The sequence below is a fragment of the Scophthalmus maximus genome, chromosome 11, assembly GCF_022379125.1.
Source record: "Scophthalmus maximus strain ysfricsl-2021 chromosome 11, ASM2237912v1, whole genome shotgun sequence".
Classification (NCBI taxonomy): Eukaryota; Metazoa; Chordata; class Actinopteri; order Pleuronectiformes; family Scophthalmidae; genus Scophthalmus; species Scophthalmus maximus.
The window spans coordinates 17,275,871-17,296,072 of NC_061525.1; the positions used below are offsets into that span (position 1 = coordinate 17,275,871).

Genomic DNA, 20,202 nt, shown 5'->3' on the forward strand with positions numbered 1-20,202 from the left:
GGACTTCTACTCTTACGCCATTCTTTCTCCCCTTTTCACCGGGATGTGACTCTGATACACTAAAGAATAATCATAAAAATAACTAAATAAAACAATCTTCATCCTTCAATGTGAGTTTCATAAGCTTTGTTACAAGAGTTTCACGTCCCCACGTTGCCAAAAACTGTTCCTGTTGTGCAAAAGGTCAATGCTTTTGGTTATTGAAACTAAAGACTGTGCCGCAGATGTTAAGTTAAAATGTAATGTTTTTTTTAGTTTGCAAAATATCAATAAATGATCTTCCACTGTATTAACGTTTAGTGCTCTCTTAAGCTGCTTTCAGACGTGCACTCAAGTCCCGACATTTCGTGACATGTTTCTGAGGGGCTGGATGTGAAATCACTAATGTCGGCAAATGTTGCTCTGGACATTTGCTGGACCTTTTCCAGAAAAAGTCGGGACCCAATTTTCCAGACATTTCCAGGGTTCACGGGTCTGAAAGCAGCTTTAGTGATTTTGATGAAACAGAGACGGTCTGTTTCACTTCCACACGTGGATAAATCAGGGAAACGTGAAGATGATGTGGTTACACCAAGTTTGTTGTTCTGATCTTGCACTGACAACCCTGCAGCCACAGAGGAATATGCGCGCACACACACACACACACACACACACACACACACACACACACACACACACACACACACACACACACACACACACACACACACACACACACACACACACACACACACACACACACACACACACACACACACACACACACACACACACACACACACACACAATATGAGGATATTCCTGGCATGCTTCTCTTTGACAGCGACCTCCTGTGTGTTGATGGCCTTATTGATGCTGACAGCCTGCGAAGAGGAGGAAAGGAAGGGAAGGGGAGAACAAATGAACAAATGAGAAGAATGGAGAACACAAATCAGCCCCTAGGTTTTTTGTTCCCTTACCGAAAGAAAGAAAAAGAAAAAACCTTCAATTGTCAAGTGTTCCGTTTTAAAACTTGTCACCCGGCCACACACTTTTCCTTTTTAGAACCACCCAGGGAACGGGGAGCAGCAACGCTTTTAGTAAAAAAAGTTAATTGACCCATTTTTCTGCGGAGTTGATATTCAAGGCTGCAGCCAAGAGGCCTGAGCTGTTCCTTGCTTTTTAGGAGCTCGGCCGCCTCAGAGGCAAACATCTGTCTCAGCAAATGACACGTGTGCCATTACATCTCTCACCTCCACGTGTCCCACCTGCAGAACACACTGCCCATTTCAAATTAGAGCGAAGCAGAGGAGGAAATATGGGAGTATACAGGGGCGAGGACAACAATACATGACTGAAACAAACAGACCTGAGCCATTTCAAAGGCAGAAGCCTGCATTCACATTTACAAGAAAATCAATCATTGGTAAAAAAACAAAAAAACAAAAACAGACCGTAGTCATAAATAACCCATTTACACCTGCATTAAAATGTGTTTCCGATGATCAGATTGCAGTTGGGACAGAGCTTGACAACATTAAGGTACAGGTACGAATGCAACCAAGACGCACTATAGGAGAGATTATGATTCAATTGGCCAAACTAACTCAGGAGAGTACAACGTTGTCAGTCCTCAAAACAAAAACTATGTGGGCGGGAAAGTTATCGCATGCAACCGTACCAACCCAGCAAGGTAGCAGCAGCTACGCAGATGTTAGTCATTAAACACACCGTTCTCTCCTCAGTCCTAAAGTTATTCAAGACACCAGTGGAAGGAGTGAAGACAAGACCAAGTGAAAAGCAAGCAAACACAATAACACAGCTCCCTGGATCTATCTACCATCTTCCATTTTCTCCCTCCATCTTTTCTTGTTGTTTTCATGGACCTGGGCAAACGAGCATCTTTCAAACTTGACACGCAAATCAAACTATTTCAATCCACGCAAAAGCTGCCAAGACATTTTTACTAAAAATCAAAACTCTCAATGTCTGATTGGGAAAAGTCACCAGTCAGTAGGGTTTACCCTCTGGGAACCATGAATGCATGCACAAAATGTTCTGGCAAAATGTTGGGATCAAACCAAGATTATATTGATTCTCACATCCTCAACAAGAAAAACCTGGGCCTGAAATGGAAAAGATATATTAAAAAAAGACAAGACAAAACATGAATGTTGTCACTTGTGGGATCATGAACTGGGAGTGCGGTTGCTGGGGTCAACAGAGGACGGGAGGCCTGTTTCATAATCTCACTTCCCACAGATGTCCGGAGTCGGCTCCGCCTCTTCCAGTATGTGATCTGTCAGGACTGGAAGTTCACCATGAGGAATCATTGGTGGAGGAGGAGGAGGAGGAGGAGGAGTGTGGAGGCAAACCTAACGCAGGCTGCTACAATGATTGGTAAAAACAACATCTGCAGTGTCTTTAGAGCAAACAAACAAATATGTTACTGGGCGTCACAGACGACTTTGGATCTAAAATGTATGAAAACTCATTCCAGGGAATATTCCTTGTCTTCTCTGAACCACTGTGGAAAACAGACCTTCACACAGCCGCACTGTGTGATTCCCTTGACGTTTCGTCACCAGCTCAAACAAAAATCGTACAAAAATCTGAATTACGAGTGAAATTCAGATTCAGATGTTCACTCAAGGAAACGAGGAGGAGGAGGAATGTAGCGCTGGCTGCTGTTTCAACATCTCCCCAGTCTAAATTCCACATTGTCCACCCATCTGTGTTCAGATATGTAATCCTGCTGGAGACAAGGAGACCCCACTGCGGGTCGTTAAGACGCTGGCTTTTTTTCCACCTACAGCTCGGGGATGCGGTTTTAAAACTAGAAAAATAATATCTTTTTCCTCCCAGCACTGAAGTTGTATTTCCAAAAATCAAAATCAGTGAGCATTTCGTTGACAGTTTGGCCAAATCTGCCTTGCCTCAGCAAAGAGGGGAGTGACTTGTGTGTAATGGTTGTTAATGTGTCAAAACAACAAAGTGCAACATTATCTCGTGTTGTCATCGGTACAAAGGTCACTGCAGTAAAAAAACAACAACAACAACAACAACAGGCTTTAACTGAAATGTTTTCATTGGTGATATCAGCTGGTTTTGGGCGATAATGCCCCATTTAGAAGAAATATCAATTTCATCATCTTGCGTGAAATCAACTCTCTTTGATTCCCCCTTTTTTCTCTGAGTCACTCGCGCACCGACACACACGCACGCGCGGAGATTTGGTTGAGAAACTCCCGGTGCAACTGGTTCCCACATGAGGATGACCCAATTAGCCCACAGTGAGACTTTGTACTTTGTGTTGAATAAGAGTGCCAGCTGCCGAGGACTGGCATTAACCGGGGTGGCTTGCAGGCATCAATGGCAAATTAGCTTCTTGTGGTGTGGCCACCACGCACACCAGCTGACCCAAGTGAAATGAGAGAGAAAAATCAAATCACAGGTGACAATCGAGAGATTATAAAGATTGAAAATCAAAGATTAGAGCAGAGGAACTCTTCCTCGGGGTCAATGTGTTGACAGAAACCTGTGTCACCGTGTCCTGTGCACTTCCCTCCTTCGTGTTTTCCTTTCACTCTTCTTTAATGTTAAACATTATACTTTGCAATCATGAACACGGATTCAATCAATGCTCCTGTTTGCACGTTGGTATCTACAGAAACATCTATTCCCCGCCCCCCCACTGATTTGCTTTTCGCACACAAAGCGTTATTGATACAGCGTTGAAAGCATGTTAAGTTCGGCCTGGCAAGCCCCAATCGGCCGTCCTGTAGAAAGCAGGGCATTGATATGCTGATCGCAGCCCGGCTGTGTCCACTGAAGGGCCAGCGCCGAGCCCGGGGAGAGAGGAAGCATCTTCTGCCTGCTAAGTGAAACAGCCTTCGCTCATTGACTCACTTCTCCATCCTCTGCCTCGCTTCTCAAAGCTGCTTTTACCAGACTGAAGTCCGGACATTTTCCTGAAATGTTTTCGGAAGGGGCCGTATGACAGATTGCAAATGTCCGCAAATGTCGCTGGATGTTTTCCTGCCAGCCCTTCAGCAAAAGTCCCGGAGTTATTTTTTTCTCCGCGGTCGCCAAGTGTCGGCTCATTGTGGGAACTGTTGGGTTCTTCTCTGTAATATTGTGAGGTCTCGACCCCTACCTATGTAAAGTGCCTTGAGATAATGTTTGTTGGGATTTGGCGCGAATACACAAATTCGATTGAATTGAATACAGCCGGAAAAACATCCAGAAAACTCACAGAAAAGGCGAGTGTTGATGACTGTAAACAAAGACACTGCTTTCTACAGCAGAATTATCCTTGTCTCCTGCCCCCCGCATGCTCTGCCCAGACGCCACAGAATGCTCCTGTCCGACTCCGACAATCTCCCGCTGCGTTCCTCATATGTGATAGGGCAAACGTCAGAAAACACTCGGTTGCAATTTTTCTGCACTTTTATCAAGAGTTCACATCTGAAAACTACTTCAGTGACTCCTCTGACCGATTTTTAAAAAAATGACAAATGCACGCCTCCCTCGGCTATTTAAAATCGCATGCGGATCCAAAAGGAATGCACGTCATCGCGTCATGGACCCTTCAGAAAAGACAGCCCTCTTGGATGTTTTTGTCTCAAATGCGCAGCTAAGTATCATTCGAAAAAAAAAATGACTAGAGCCAAATGAAAGGTGGCGAGAGTGGATTCAGAAACACTTGTTCTCACTGGATTTGAATTCTCCTGGTTGAAGAGGAGGTATCCTTGTGTGACCCTGATGATTGAGTGTGGGAGTGAAGTGATTAATCTTAGTTTCTCAGTCATTTAGGCCTAGAAAGAGCGAGGCACATGACAGACTGAGCCGCCTCGCACATTTATCACATCATCTTTGTTTGTCTCAATCTTTTTCTCGAGAAAGAACAAAGACTGAAAGAAAGAAAGTATTTGGTCTCACATCTATTTGGAATATAGGGCTGAAACGATTAACACATCATACTATAGTTCTAGGAATCTCTGTGTATTTAGCCGTTTCTGATTGGCTGAAATGCAGTGACGTCACACACACACGCACACAGACACACACACAGACACACACACACAGACCTTTGCCAATGGTGTTTACCATCTTTACAATATAAGGCAAGATGCAGCGAAGACAGGGATCTTTCGCAGTCCTTGTGTGTGTGTGTGTGTGTGTGTGTGTGTGTGTGTGTGTGTGTGTGTGTGTAGAGAGAGAGATCACTTAAAAATGGCTGAATTTTCATCAAATAAGTGAGATTAATAAATAAGTAAAATTTATTGAGAAAATCAAGTGCTAATAATAGGCTGTTTCCAGACATTTCCGGAGTTTGCCGATCACAAAAGAAGAACACAGCAGGAGACTGTGACGGGTCAGACGTGTTCACAACCATTAACAGAACGTTGGACACATGAACTCTTTTCCCCAAGTGCAACAAACATCACAGCACACACAGAAATATGGCAAAAAGTTCCAGGTTCCAGTAACGGGATGTAGAGAGGCTGGCATGTGTCTCCAGTTCGCCAACTAATCATCATTTGATGTTTCTGTACTTCTGGCGCCTTAGGACTGTGGAATTAACTGTCAATTGTACTACACAGTCCAATCTGACTCCCATCTGTCGATAAATAATTCCAATATCAGAAAAACATTTTTCACAGTTTCCCCATCTAGATTTTTGGTTGCGTTTCAGATGCCAGATAACGGAGGCGCGTGGCAACACCGCCGCTGCTGAGACATGTCCAGCTCCAGAGCTTGTCAGAGGGGAAGGTAAACAGCCGGAGGATGGAGGGAGGAATGGAAACAGGAAACATGCCTGTTTGTGAATGCAGCAGCACTGTAAATGCTGAGGTGCAGCGGCGGAGGCTTGGTCATTGTGGCTGACGCACTGGGGGTGGAGGTAGTGTTGGTGTTACAGACGCTCAGTCAGGATTCCTCCCTTGGCACACCCTGCGCTGGTCATTTCCTGCCTGTTGCAAAATGTCAGTGTGAGCCCATGTGATAATACAGCCGGAAAACGGGCGCTTAGCCCCTCCGTCGCCTGAATGTTCCGGAAATGTTCCTGTTGGTGTGAACGGGTCTGACCCGAACAACCTGCTGGGTCTTTCATATGTGAACGTCAAACTCTGGAAAGTGTCCTGACCCAGTAGAACAGTCATTCAGGTCTGACAACCTACATTTACCTGAACTAGCAGGCTAAATCTAAATAAATAACACGTGGACGTGCCCAAATCCCTGTAGTGTGAACCGAGCTGTGCCCGGCAGTGAGTGCGTCGGCTGCTGCGTCAATGGTGCCGACGCACGACAGCCAATGACGGCTTGGTGAAAGTTGTGGTGAAACCCAGGTTATTAAACCTCTGCGAAGTGTGTTAGCAACTGGCCTAGTGGGCAAATTGTTGTGACACCACCATTCCTGAGAACTAAAAATACGTTTAATGAAAATAATACAACTCAAGCATACGAGTATGCACGGCCAAAAATAAACCTTTGAAACCAAAAGCTACACCGCAGTGCATTTCACACAAACACACGCCTTCCCTCACGTTACAACTGCATGAAATGGGACTTTCTGCAAATGCTTTGAGAAAAACAAAAATCAGACAATTAATGGAAAAGCATTTCTGAACCATTTAGCGTTTCCGAGTTTGTGTAACATTTTTACAAAAGTAACTCCACCCAAATCAAAAGGTCACCCCTCTGAACTGAGGCCTTTTTACGCGTTGCATCTGACACGAAACATCCGCTCTCACAGAACAGTCACTCCACACCTCCTGAGAACGAGCCGGGCCCGAGAGGAAGGTGGTGGAAAAGATGGTCTTTTATACAACGGCTATTTTTCCTGTGTAATTCAATGCGCAACACAAACGGGGAAAGGCCGAGCCGCGGGAAGGAAAATAACAAACTTGTAATGGGGATTCACTGGAGGGAACTGAGGCAGTCTCCGTATTGATCTGAACCATTGTCAACACAGCAGTGAACAGAATCTGCATTTGCAATAGAGAATTCTGCTCACAAGCGATGGTCAAACCGTCGCCTCGGCCCTAATCGTCATCAGAACAGCCTGAAAACTGATGGGCTGAGAATGATTCGTCAGTGTCATTCAAGCCTCTCAGTCGGTAACCGAGGAGCTTGTTTTCCACAGAAAGCACCGAGCATCTTCTATCCCGTCAATGACAAGAGCATTCGGCGATACGGATGAGCCCAGTGGGAGGACGCTGCTGTCTCTTAAGAGTCCATTAAAAGGCATAGGAGTGTGTGATTCCAAAGCACTGGGCTTCTGCTCCTGTAGGCAGAGGCAGAGGGCGACAGCTGGTCAAAGTCCCTCACACACAAACACACACAAACTTTTATACTAATGGCCGGGCTCCAGCATACTCACACGCTCAGGCCTACACCCCCATGGCAGGTCTATGAGCCTCTCCTGATAAGTTGGCTTTCTGCAGCCTCATATGCGAAGGAGCATCAGCTTGTAACCTCAGCTTCCCGTACGACCGGTGATGTCATGGAGACACGTCATGAAAACCTCGGCAACGCTCTTCAAGCCCACTTGCTCATTACTCCCAAACACTGAACATCACACAACTTGTCTGTCTGTGTGGCTGTGTGTGTGTGTGTGTGGGTGGGTGGGTGTGTTTTCCTGCAGGACATGATGATGATGGATTATGTAGTGATTTGACACCAATTAATCCAACCCACAACTGTTAAAACAGCTCCAAACGGACTGTTCACTACTAAACACCACAGAGGCAACCAGAGCAAAGGCAGAGCAAGCCGCTGCCTGTCTGCTGTTTCACCCAAAACTGACCTACAAATTCTGAAAATGTTGTGCAGCACTTGTGAAGTTAGGACTCAAAATGTCATGTTTTGCACAGTTCTGAGACCTATCTTTGATTAAATATTTCATGCAAATCTGTCCGTAACTTCTTGAGTAATCCATCTTAAAAAACAAACAGACAGACAAACCAAACCAAACCAATCACATAATCTCAATAAAAAATACTCAAGACATTAAGAGACACAAGCTGAGAAACAAACTTGGTTCTTCATTCGAACCATACCAAAAAATACAAGTAAGAGAGCAGAATATAAAAGTATATGATGACTTACTTTAGCCAAAGCAGCAACTAATGTTTATTTTCAGTTTCTTTTTCTATCTAAAACCAGCCCATGGTGACCTCTTAAAACCATTTGTTTTGTTCAACGTACAATCCAAAACTTAAAAAAATATATTCGATTCACTGTCATATAACAAAAACCAGCAAATATTAATTTAACAAACTGGAAACATTGTTTAGCATTTTTACTTAAAAAAAGTAATAATTAAAAACGGAGAAGTTAACCATTAGAAATGTTGCTGCTTAGTTTTGACAAACAGTTACAAACTCTCGCATCCAAAACTTTTCTGCTGATGAAACATTTCCCATTTTCTGATATTAACAAAAGCTGAATTTTTTTATTCAGGCCGTAAAGCCGTAGAGACTTGCACTTACACCTACAGTCTCACAGGTAAACTATTCCTTGGCCCCAATATAGTCTATTGGTAGAAATAGACACACAAGGCAAATGCAGTTAAAATATCAGTATCAGAAAAATGATTTTCTGCTAACAGTAAAAATACGAACATCATTAAAGCATATCAAATGCACAATGTCACAATGAAATTCCACACAATCAAGATCCTCTGTCATCTTGGGTTCATTGGTTTCCACTGTGCGTCACCAAACTTAATGCAGTGTGTGGGAACGTTGGGTCTCCTTGCTGGGAGTCTTGGATCTATGCGGACTTTGTTTTCATACCACCGTGCCTCACACTACGTGCCAAAGAGCCAAAACAGGGCTGGCAGAAAGAGGAGGCACTCGACCGCGGAGAACGGCCTTTGAGGAGTTGTGCGTCACGAGCTACAAAACTGAACAGTTCCCCCCCGTAACGCGACGAGAGGTAAGTCTGAAATAATATGTTGAAGGCAAATCCATCCATTTCCATCACTACTACACCTACGCCATGTCTTCACGTACATGCCCCGACTGACTTCACGTGGGCAGCTGGCATCCGTCTGACAGACAATAGAGTGATTTCTCTGTTTCACCATCTGCAGCGTGCATCTGGTGCATCTTTACACCAAACTTCTCAGACTATCCTTTGCCATAGGGATCTTTGGTGGGGGGGGGGCTATGGGTGTGTGCTTTCATGTCACCCACCCTCCCCCACACCTATACAAGGGCTAAAAGTACAGCCATCCATCCATGTTGGAAGTGAAAGGCCGGTCTTGTTGCTTTGGCTCGTGTGCACCTGCTCCACTACTCTGTCTGCCTGTTGATGCCTCTAAAGCACCATTCAACGCCCTCTGAGTCAAAAGGAGGATAAAACCTTTAGCCTTTAAATGCATAAAACACATTGTTCAGTGTTTTTTTTCCCCTTCAAAAATCATAAGAAACCACCTTTCTTGACTTTAAATTCACAACTGTGTCTCTTTCATACGTGTTACACAGCGTTGATCACACATCGAAAAAACACTGTGCGCCTTTTGGTTTGCCGCCGCACTGACATCAAACACAACGTGGAAATTGACATTCATGGCATATTTGAGCTGCTGAACTTTTCCTTTTCCCCGCCACCAGCCTGCAGCAGGAGACTGAGCCGCCGTGTGAAATATTGGAAAGCAGTGGCCGACAGAGGAGAACATCTCAGTCACGTTCATGTCCTGGACATCCAAAATAGACCCCAACTAAATCTGCAAAACCCCCATTTGTAAAAGCCCGTGCCTCCGATAGATAAAAGATGGGTCTCGGTTGCAGCTGGTTTGAAAGAGTTGTCTCCTTCAGTCAACGGAGAGAAACCTGCGGTCCCAGTCGTCCAAAGTGGACACAGCCAGTCAGTGCAGCTATATGGGATCCAGTGGGAAACCCCACCAAGGGCCCTGTGTGCAAAATCACCAGAATTTTTAAAAAAGCACAAAAGGCGGTTTTGCTCAGACCTTCATGTCTTCTTCTCTCGGACACAACAGAACACCAAAGTTCCCAGGAGGGACCACACTTCAGCTGCAACACCGGTGGACAACAAGTCGCTGCTTGCATTGAGCACAACTGGCAAGAGCAGACCCGGTGTGTGTGTGTGTGTGTGTGTGTGTGTGTGTGTGTGTGTGCCGGTGTATGTGTGTGTGTGTGTGTGTGTGTGTGTGTGTGCCGGTGTATGTGTGTGTATGTGTGTGTGTGCCTGTGCCTGTGTGTGTGTGTGTGTGTGTGTGTGTGTGTGTGCCTGTGTGTGTGTGTGTGTGTGTGTGTGCCTGTGTGTGTGTGCGTGCAACAGGACTTGTGGCACACCACCCCCCACCTCCATACAAAAACACGCAGACCCTCCATGTATGTGTTCCTGCTGGGTTTGTGTTTAATCTAAAAAAAAACAAAAAACTAAAACAATCGGTTGTTCGCCACTTACAATTTTACTGAGATCCATTGTCGGTTCGTGCGGATCCTCGGGGGCCGGAGGGAGCAGATCCGCGGGGCTGAATCCAAAACGCGGAGTGATCAGTAACGGGAGAGCGACCGAGGCGACGAACAGCGCATGTCGGGAGGAGAAGTGGCGGAGGAGCGGGGGAGAGGAGGTGGAGGAGCGGCGGAGAGGAGGTGGAGGAGAGGCGGAGAGGAGGTGGAGGAGCGGGGGAGAGGAGGTGGTGGAGAGGCGGAGAGGAGGTGGAGGAGAGGCGGAGAGGAGGTGGAGGAGCAGCGGGGGAGAGGAGGTGGAGGAGCGGGGCCGTTAGCGCAACATGTGCGTCCCGATTTGGTATGAAAGCGCTGCCCCTGTCCTCCCTTCCGCGTCCCGTCCCCTGTCTCTGCGAGCCCTGCGTGCGCGCGGATCGGCGAGGACTTCCAGCATCCGACCGCCGAGGAGCCGAGTCTGTCTGGGGGAGGAGGCGAGGAGCGGAGCGGAGAGGACTACCGCTGACAATCCACCTCGTCGCGTCAGAATCCCCCTGCCTGCTGCTCACATGTACATGTACCAGCCCACACAGGGGAGGCCGGGGCCGCGGCTGGAGGCTGCCTTTATTTTGCAAATAGCCCGCTCTCTCGGGGGACAATGGTCGCATGGAGCCCGCAGAGTGGGACGGTTCCAAAGCCGGGGTCCGGGGACCGCCAGGGGGTCCTGCCAGGGATGGGTGGGGATCCAGGAAATAAGAAAAACAGCTGAACTTCCACAGAAGCTCAATTCATTAGGAGTTAGCACACAAAGTGTGACCTAGTACTTTCATCATCGATTATTATTCTTTTTTTTTGCTAAATCAATCAATCGCTTAAAATGTCAACAATGGACAATGACTGATCTTACACGTCACATACAATGAATTTCCAACTGATAAAGCCTGGTGTTAATATGTCTATATTATTATGATCGTTAACTTAATTCATATATTTATTTATTTATTTCAAAAAATGCTTGCTCGTTTTGCTTCTTTTCTTTTTTCTGTCTATATATATATATTTTCCCTCTGGTCACCTTTTGATTCATCATATGCGTAAATATACTGACACAGTCAAGTTTTGACTGTACAATTGCATATTGTTATTTATTATTATGGTAGCTGTGGAGATATGGGGTGGGATAGAAGGGTGGGGGGTATGCACAATCTCAAAAAGCTCTGAGAAATGTCTTATACAGTACATGTTGTAACACAAAAATAAATAATAAAAATAATAAAAAAATAAAATGTCAACAATGGTGACATCTTCAAATGTATTGTTCAGTCCGGATGACAGTCTAAACCCCAGAGATATTTAGTTTACTTTGACTTTATTCAACGGTAGCTTTAAAAAATAGAAAACGGTGTCCACACAAGCATTTTAGCTACATATCAGTAATAATCCCTGTACACGTAGGCCTGTCACGATAATTATGTTATCGACATATCGTACAATGCATGAACATGAACTCAATCATTTCTATTGACCTCAATAACAGCCATTGTTTCTGCATGCGTGTCGACATGATGAATGAATGTCGACAACAGTCCAGCAAAGTCTCACTGGTTCTGTCCTCTCATCTGCTCTCATTGTATGATCAATAATCACTGGTTTGGTCTACAAAAGTCAGAAAATATGGATTTCTTAGTATTTTTCTTAAAAGGCACCAAGACTTCAAATTGCTTGTCTCGTCTGAGGCCTACACAAAAGTGTAAACTTTGTAAAACATTTCTCTCAGCAGCAACACAAATCGTGCAGGACCAATATACTGCAAGCTCACATGATTCAGTATCAAAAAATGGTCTTATAATGGCGATAATATCGTTTATCGCAATTATTTATGGGACAATATATCGTGCAACAAAAAGTAGTTATCGTGACAGGCCTAATTACTTACACACCAAAAAAAAGAATATCACGTGAGCCTTCACGTACTCTGGGAAGCAGATTGTCAACTCTGCAGTTGGTTGCTTGATTATAGAAAATACTGCGAACAAAGCAACAATAATGGCGAAAAGTAAGACGAGGGAATACTTTTATACAAGGTCCAACTGATACTGACAGTAAGTGTAAACAATGTTTTGCCTTCACCGCTGGCAGTCGAGTCACGACTAATAAGAACCAACCAGGAAGTCAAAACAGGTGACCGCGTCATCGTTTCCAAACGTCTCCGATTTTGGCCCGTCCATTCTCAAATGCTTCAAACTAAAATGGGATCAGCAGCGTTTCCAAACTTCTCAGTTTTAGGCTTTGGAAAACTCCACGTGCAGTTGAGTGGGCGACAGGGGTAAAAGTATCAGCAGCGATGTATTTGACACCAAAAACTAGTAGTTTGGGGGGAAAAAGCTGTGAATCCATCAACCTCCTCTGAATCCCACTCAGGTTGTTCCCCCCCAAATTACCAGAAACAACACAACAAAAACACCACATGCACACAAAATGTGGCTGCAGCATGGTTAAAGTGCCCAAGACAAATTTACCACCTTGGGACAATAAAGTTAATCTCATCAATCATTATGTGGCCTTAACCACAAGTGGCAGTTTTCAAAAACACCACACACACACACGCGTGCACGCACGCACGCACACACACACACACACACACACACACACACACACACACACACACACACACACACACACACACACACACACACACACACACACACACACACACACACACACACTCCTTTAAAAGAGCAAGTTTGAAAGGTGAAAATGGGGGAGAAAAGCTCAGTGTCCACTATGAGAGCAAAATCTAGGTATGTGATGCCCCCATCTGGTTTCTCTGAGACTGTCAACCAAAGTGTTCTGTCCATAAGTCTATACAGCTGTGTGTGTGCGTATAAAATAAATAAATGTTATGATATTGTCATGATGTTATTTATGAAGTTTTAGAGAAACTGTGACGTTCACTGTGAGCCATCATCAGTTATTAATTAGTGACATTGTGAATACATGAATAATTAAACCAACCACAGATGTTAAAAGATAAGAACTCAATTATTCTCTTGGTAACAAAAATCCCTCCTGTTTAGCATTAATAAGCAACAGAAGAACATTTAAAATAGTGACCACTTTGTTAGGTATTACTTACAGTATGGGATTGATCGTAAAACCAAAACAACAGCTAAGCCACAAATTCTACTCTCATAGAAAAAATTATCATCAGTTTTCACTGACATTATATGTATTAGTTTATCTGTATTTTTAATACTGAGGTTATAGTTTATAACCATCAGGGAGGGAAATACAAAAAAACATTCAAACAAGAAAAAAGTACAACAACGCCTCTATGTACAGCCTCAGTAAAAGAAATATTGTTTTTCATGAAGTTTTTAAATAAATAGTATAGGTGAACATGGAGCACGGGAGTTCCAGTCAGTTATAACTAAACAGATGTGTAGTTTATTGTATTTGTTGCAGCAACAAATTAGAAAATTCTGTGTAAAATGTCAGGAGATAGGTCAGTATTCAGTGAATTATCCAAATTAATATAATAAGATAATAAGATGACAGAAAAAAAATGTCATCCTTTTTATAATGTTTAAGTATTTTTCAGTAGATAATGAAGCTACTTTTGTCATGTGGAACTAATAACACAAAAAGATATATTTTGAAATCCAGACCACCGTTTTAAAAAAGGCCTTAATTTACACAATGGCAGGACATCAGCTGACCCAGTGAGGCCAGGCCAGCCGCCACGATCAATACGCTACTCATTACACCATCGGGGATGCACGTTATACCTCCGGGCTGCTCAGCATGAACAGTCTGTCTCCAGACAATGCCGGCTCTTTTCCAACAAGTCTCTTCACTTCCTGGTACGGCGTGGGCCCCCTTTGCCGAGAGCAGCCTCACAGAGCATTTCTCACATACAGACGTCCCACTCTGTCACTGCCTGGGGCTTTCATTATTAACCTCTCAAAAACTGTCCACCCTTTGTCTCAACTCATTGTACGAGAAAACAGACAGGTGAAAACGAATGCTGATAGGTGATTACTCTCGCCCTGTACCCGGTGCAATTACACGGTGTAAGCAGGTTGTTGGTTTTATGGTCTCATTGTCCATCTGTGTCATCTCCTCTAGACCATAATGAAGGGGAAAGATGAGGGGTGAAAAATGATGCAACAGGTTAGTGTGACTTGCGTGGATGAAATCAACTAACCTGCACATTTAGTGTCTGAGACAAAAGTGAATTGATTGTCGAAAGCTCCTTGTGATGGTGACCTCACATACTAGAAATGCCTTTTTCATGTTGCAACATTTTATGCTTTGATTAAAAGCAATTGAGAAATGTAAAGTTAAGGCCATCAATACCTAAAAAAAATTTTAAAAACAAAAAGAATAGCATACAGGCTACTATATTTTTCCTGCCACAGTTTGATAACGATACTAAAATGTTTACACAACACATTAAAGTTCTCTAAATGCTTTATTCTTGAGCTGTGTGCAGCACTCTTTGTCCCACGGTTGCTCTCTCTCTCTTTCTCGCTCTCACACAAACACACTGAACATCAGCAGCACCGTACGAAATCCCACCCGGTTCGGTGGCCCGCTGAAGTTTTTACCTTCCTCAGCGTGCAGACAGTCCTTGGCTTAACACCGACCCTGCTCAGTATGCTCTGTAACATGTTAACAACAAGGCATGAGAGATGGCACAGTCAGCACCAGGGCTGGCCAGTAACTCAACATTAGTGTTTATCATCCTTTAGAGGAAATTATATCCTGGCCGCAGTCAGTGCATAATTCATTTATCACATTGCTGAGGACCATAATGTATTTATCATTGTAGACGCCTATAATGGGATCGCTTATGTTGAATCAGGCTGATGTCAGTACCACATGCTTACACCGACGATGTTGGTTGCAGACTGACTTTTGACCTCTGCTGCATGAGAAAGAAAAAAACAACACTCCATCTCTGTCTCTCTCTCTCTCTCTCTCTTTCCGCTTTACTGTGCTGTAAAACATAGACGAGAACTCCAAAACAATCTGTAAATCAAAGCTATTGTTAATGCCGCCGGGAACTCATCGGCGCACTTTGTTCCACTTACTGACCTGTCACTCAGGTCCAGCTCTATTATTCTCTGGCCAGTCAGTGCAATGAGGCCACAAACTGCCGCCTGCTGTTTCTGCTGCCTCAGTGCTTTTAATGGTCTCGCTTTCATGCCTGCATGCTTGTCTGTCTGTGTGTCTGTGTGTGTGTGTGTGTTTGTGTGTGTGTTGCATGTATGCGGATATCCCTCCATTGCTTCCCTGCATTTTAAATTGCAGGATGTAAAGGAAGGTGAGGAAAAGTCAAGAGAATAAGTGTTGGAGGGGGCGAAGATAAAGACAAAGGAGAAAGAGAGGCAGGGGGACAGGGTGATTAAAAAAGGCTTGTCTACGTCGGCACTGCTGAGTCTCCTCCCCTGAATTCCACAGCTGCCAGGGCACCAAACTGCACTAAAACTGGGTGCAGGGGGGCGAGGGGCATCCATCAGAGCAGGTCCACGCATACTATACACCAGTCACTCATAACCAGGGGGTTAAATGGGCAAGGGGGAGGATTTGGAGCACACCTCAAATAATTTCTTGAACAGAAATTAAGATTGGATTTTATATGAGAGACTAAAATTGAGTGTGCAAAAACTAGTTAGTGGGCAACAGAGCAATTGAAACATAAATGTGAAAGAGACAGCAATGCCGTTATAGGGGAGTAAAGATTCTGAAAAACCGAGACCGACTGTGATAAATAAGTCTACAATCCAAAATGGATAAACTGTTGAAATAGTTAGCTGACAGTAATGCCTGCATTGTTTAATATAACTAAAAGTAATGCAGAAATGGTTGAAATTAAAAACCTGACAAAACCAGGGTGTAACTGGATGTGAGGGTATTTTTGAAACGGTTGAGAAACACTGCTATATATCGTAGGTTTGCCATTGTAGTCGGTGGCAAAACCCCCCAAGTCCTTGTGTATAAATCTCTTTTAGTTAGGGTCTGAATTTTTATCTTCCTGCGCCCTGGACCTACGGTCACTTAGGATGCAGATCCAAGAAAATATCCAGGGTTGTGTCAATAAGTTTGCTGACCCAAAAATAGTCAGCAAACCCCAACACCAAGTTTTTTTAAAAACCCGCAAAATTAGACTATGGCGGGCCGCGACAATATACACAATTAATGTAACTCCTGATTAATATATCAAGAAAATAATCACTCCGATATCTATCTTTTCATGTAAAATTTCCGGTGTAATCTGCAACACTGGTGTTGTCAACAGTTTGTTATCTGGTGGAAAAAAATCTCCCAGTCACAACAAGGGTCAGAAAAGGGCACACACACACACACACACACACACACACATCGTCACACACACACATCAATACAGATACAAACGTGAGAGACCTCCATGTACACGAAGAGAGAGGACAGAGGGAGGAGGAGAAGGAGTCTGGCTATAGGCAGTCTAATTTTAAGGCCTTAATTATGTAACATACAGTGTGGTGTCACTCAGTGACTTGGTTGCCCGAGCTGAGGAACTGGTGCCACAGAAGTTTTCTACAAGCACCAATTATGGTTCCTATTGGTCCAGAGATTACAGCTTTCAAATGAAGAACCTCTTCTGGCGGCTGACAGCTCAGAGACACTTTTGCAATCGAGGAGCGAGACTTTGGAGCCTAAGGTTAAAGATTATAACACATGCAGAGTTCAGCAATAACTTGTTATTTACTTGGTTGGTTTTCTCATTGAACACAATAGAACACCAACACAAGGAATGGCGATCCCCCCCTCCCCCTAAACTCTAAATTAAAGAGTCAGCTGCTATTATGAGGCTGAACCTGTCATTAAAAGAAGGCTCTGTGTGCTATGCGGCTGCCCTGGTTCATTCTTTTTTTAAACCAGTGTGGACACTTTGTCAGCGAGGGTTTTGAACACACCCTGGTTGTTTACCCGACTCGACAGAGAGATAGGCGAGCACTTCTCAGAAACAGTGTTTCACACAACTATGCCTCAAAAGCTAAAGTAGAATATAGGATACAACATCGTGTTGAGTGTATGAAGGGTGACACACACTTTGTCACCCTTCAATCCTCACACTAATTTCCCAAAATCCATTGCAAACAATAATAAAATAGTTCTCTAGCTGAAAAATTCAACGGTTTTGGCATCTGAACAGGTTTTCTTTACAGTTCCTTTCAGCAAGTGAATTTTAGAGACTTTTTTTCTTCCAGTTTTCTGTCAGATGAAAATGTGCTCATAAATATAAACACCAGAGGTTTCACCACGTGTGCCCTGAACTGACGGACAGGCAGACAGACAGATGGGACGAAAGGCGAGATATAGCTGGTTTTCTGTAGGGTAGGTGAAAGCCAGCAACCCAGCAGATTTAGGCAGCTTTACAGCACAACAGATCAGATGAGATTATCTCTCACTGATCCCTGTAAAGTAGACAGCAGATTCAGTGATTCCTGCACCGCCTGCCACAACTCTGGACCCATAGTCAAAAATCAACCACGGGAAGAAAAGAAATCTTCCTAATCAGTGATTTTTTTAAAACCCCCGGAGGAAACCTACCATTACAGCTTTACAGATTGGCACCATTAGAGTCAAGCACAAAACAGCTGAATGTGTCATGCTGCGGTCTGGAGTCCTGCTGAAACACTGATATCTAATAGCAAATCAAACTGGGCGCTTGTTCTGTCTTGCATAAATATGTTCCCCCCTCCTTAATGGCAGCGGTGATCTGATTGACTGCACAGCTGTTTGCTTTGTTGACATGATCTAAGATGATTGTGCTTTAATAAGGCAGATGCATGTAAAAAAAAAAAATATATATATATATATATATATGTCAGAGGGAGCTGGGCCAAATTCCCCACTGTTTTTAACCTCGGATTGCCGCGACACACGGTGTGAGGATTGCATGCAGAGACAAGTCATGGGAAGAGTCTGTGTTGGTGTAATATGTCGAGGTGCTGGGGACCTTTTCAACTTGACACACTTCCAGGTGAGTTCCCAGTATGACTGACAGTGACCTAGTGACCAGGCACAGCTCGGGACTCATGAAGCCACGCATGCGTCTCTCCCCGCCTCTAATCCATGCTGCTACTGTCCCGGATGGTAGAGGCATGCAGGGGTGGGGGCTGTATGAGACCATGTAGATGCAGAATTGCCAAATACCTGCTGTGCGCATTCAGGCTGCGTTGACTGCGCTGTCCGATTTAGAAGCCGCTGTAAATGGGAGAGGCATGTTGAAGCACTATCATGGCAGTTTGACTGCCTTGATTCATCTGACCTACTTTCCCTGCCTCCCCTGTGCCTAGTCTGCGGAGAGGGGAAGGGGAGGGGAGACCACCAGGCAGGAAGCAGCGGTCTCCACAGCCTAACTCCAGCCTACATACATATGTTCTCTGTGAGAGCCACTTGGTGCTCGTGAAGTCACACAGATTTCATTATTCAGCAGCAGCCGTCACATCACAACTAAACGTGGACAAACACAAACAGCACCCTGTCCTTCTCACCTCTGCCTTAAAAACAAGGCAGGACTCACTCCCCAGATCTCATAAAACCATCATCATCATCATCATCATCACCATCACTGACCCTGCTGAGACTTCAGAGCCTGCTGAAGACACAGACATCCTGTCACAGGGAGCTCCAGCGCGCTCCCATTGCCTGTGGTCTGGGTTATCCTGCAGATATACCGTAGTAGGCGAACAACACCGTTATCTGAACTCAAAGGGCCACTGACCTACATTTCAACAGCTCTTTTGTTGTGCAGTGGACTCGCTCGGTGTCTGCTGATCACAGACAGACATGGGGGGGAGAAGTAAAACACCCAAAATAACCTCATAATCTGGACCAAGCACAGTCAGGCACCGTGTGATTAGAGCATCAGCACTGGAAGAAGAAGAAGAAAGAAAAAAAAAGACAATCAAAAAAACTTTAAAATTTAGAGACTGTGCGTCATTGTGGATGTACAGAAATGTCCCGGTGCAGAGTTTGGTTCTGACATGACAACCAGCGGCTCTCAGCCGTGGACCTTCATCCCTCACTTCTTTCTCCCGAGCGCAGTGTTACTGTGAATGCGCCCCCGCCGCCTGCTGCTCCACACAAACATACCTGCCCTCTCTCGAAGTTCTCCTTCTCCAGCTCCAGGCTGTTGGCCCCTCCGGTCCGTCGGATCACTTTGGGGATAGCGTTGGGTACTTGCTGCATGGAGCTTTTCACCCGATCCATTGTCGCCTGTGCAGAAAAACACAGAAGCGAAGGAGGGGGGGGGGGGGGGGGGGGGTGTTGTGGTAGAAGAAGAAAAAACTTCCAGCCGATAACCAGGCTGTAAATTCTAATAGTAATAAAAAAGCTGGAGTGACTACGGCGAGCAGCGGTCCATGCTGAGCTGGACTCGTCGCTCTCTTCGCGGGATCATTTAGCCTTTTCCGTCCAACACCCAGTCAATGACAGGGGCAGCCTGAACGGCACCAGTGTCAAGTCAGCCAGGCTTACCGGAAACAAAGATTCCGCTTTCAAAATAAGATGCTTGCGCTGATACTTTGACACAAATTTCTCTAGTTTTTGAGTACGGAAGAGTATGAGGGGGAAGATTTTTCTTTTTTGTTAATGGGGGGGTATTTATTTAACGACAATAAAGTCGAAATGTCGACATTAAAGTCGAAATAGCCATAAACGACCGTGTTGTGGTACCAGTTCAGCTAGCTGTCACGCGCCTACGTTAACTAACGTTAAGCAAAGCTAAGCTAGCTTCGGTAACTGCGCG

The 20,202-nt window shown here is 44.6% G+C and overlaps 1 protein-coding gene across 6 annotated transcripts in view; it reads right to left on the reverse strand.

The window, feature by feature from the left end:
* hip1 (huntingtin interacting protein 1) overlaps positions 1 to 20,202 on the reverse strand; it is a 43,236-nt gene that overhangs the window by 22,512 nt on the left and 522 nt on the right. For 4 of the 6 annotated variants that reach the window (XM_035622306.2, XM_035622304.2, XM_035622305.2 and 1 more), the window contains exons 2-3: positions 19,548 to 19,670; positions 800 to 863 (exon numbers count right to left, since the gene is read on the reverse strand). In XM_035622306.2, coding sequence (XP_035478199.1) covers positions 800 to 863; positions 19,548 to 19,670 — 187 coding nt within the window. Of the gene's footprint in view, positions 1 to 799; positions 864 to 9,958; positions 10,056 to 10,419; positions 11,490 to 19,547; positions 19,671 to 20,202 lie in introns of those variants that run through there. The other 2 variants (XM_035622307.2, XM_035622308.2) reach the window with 2 other exon arrangements.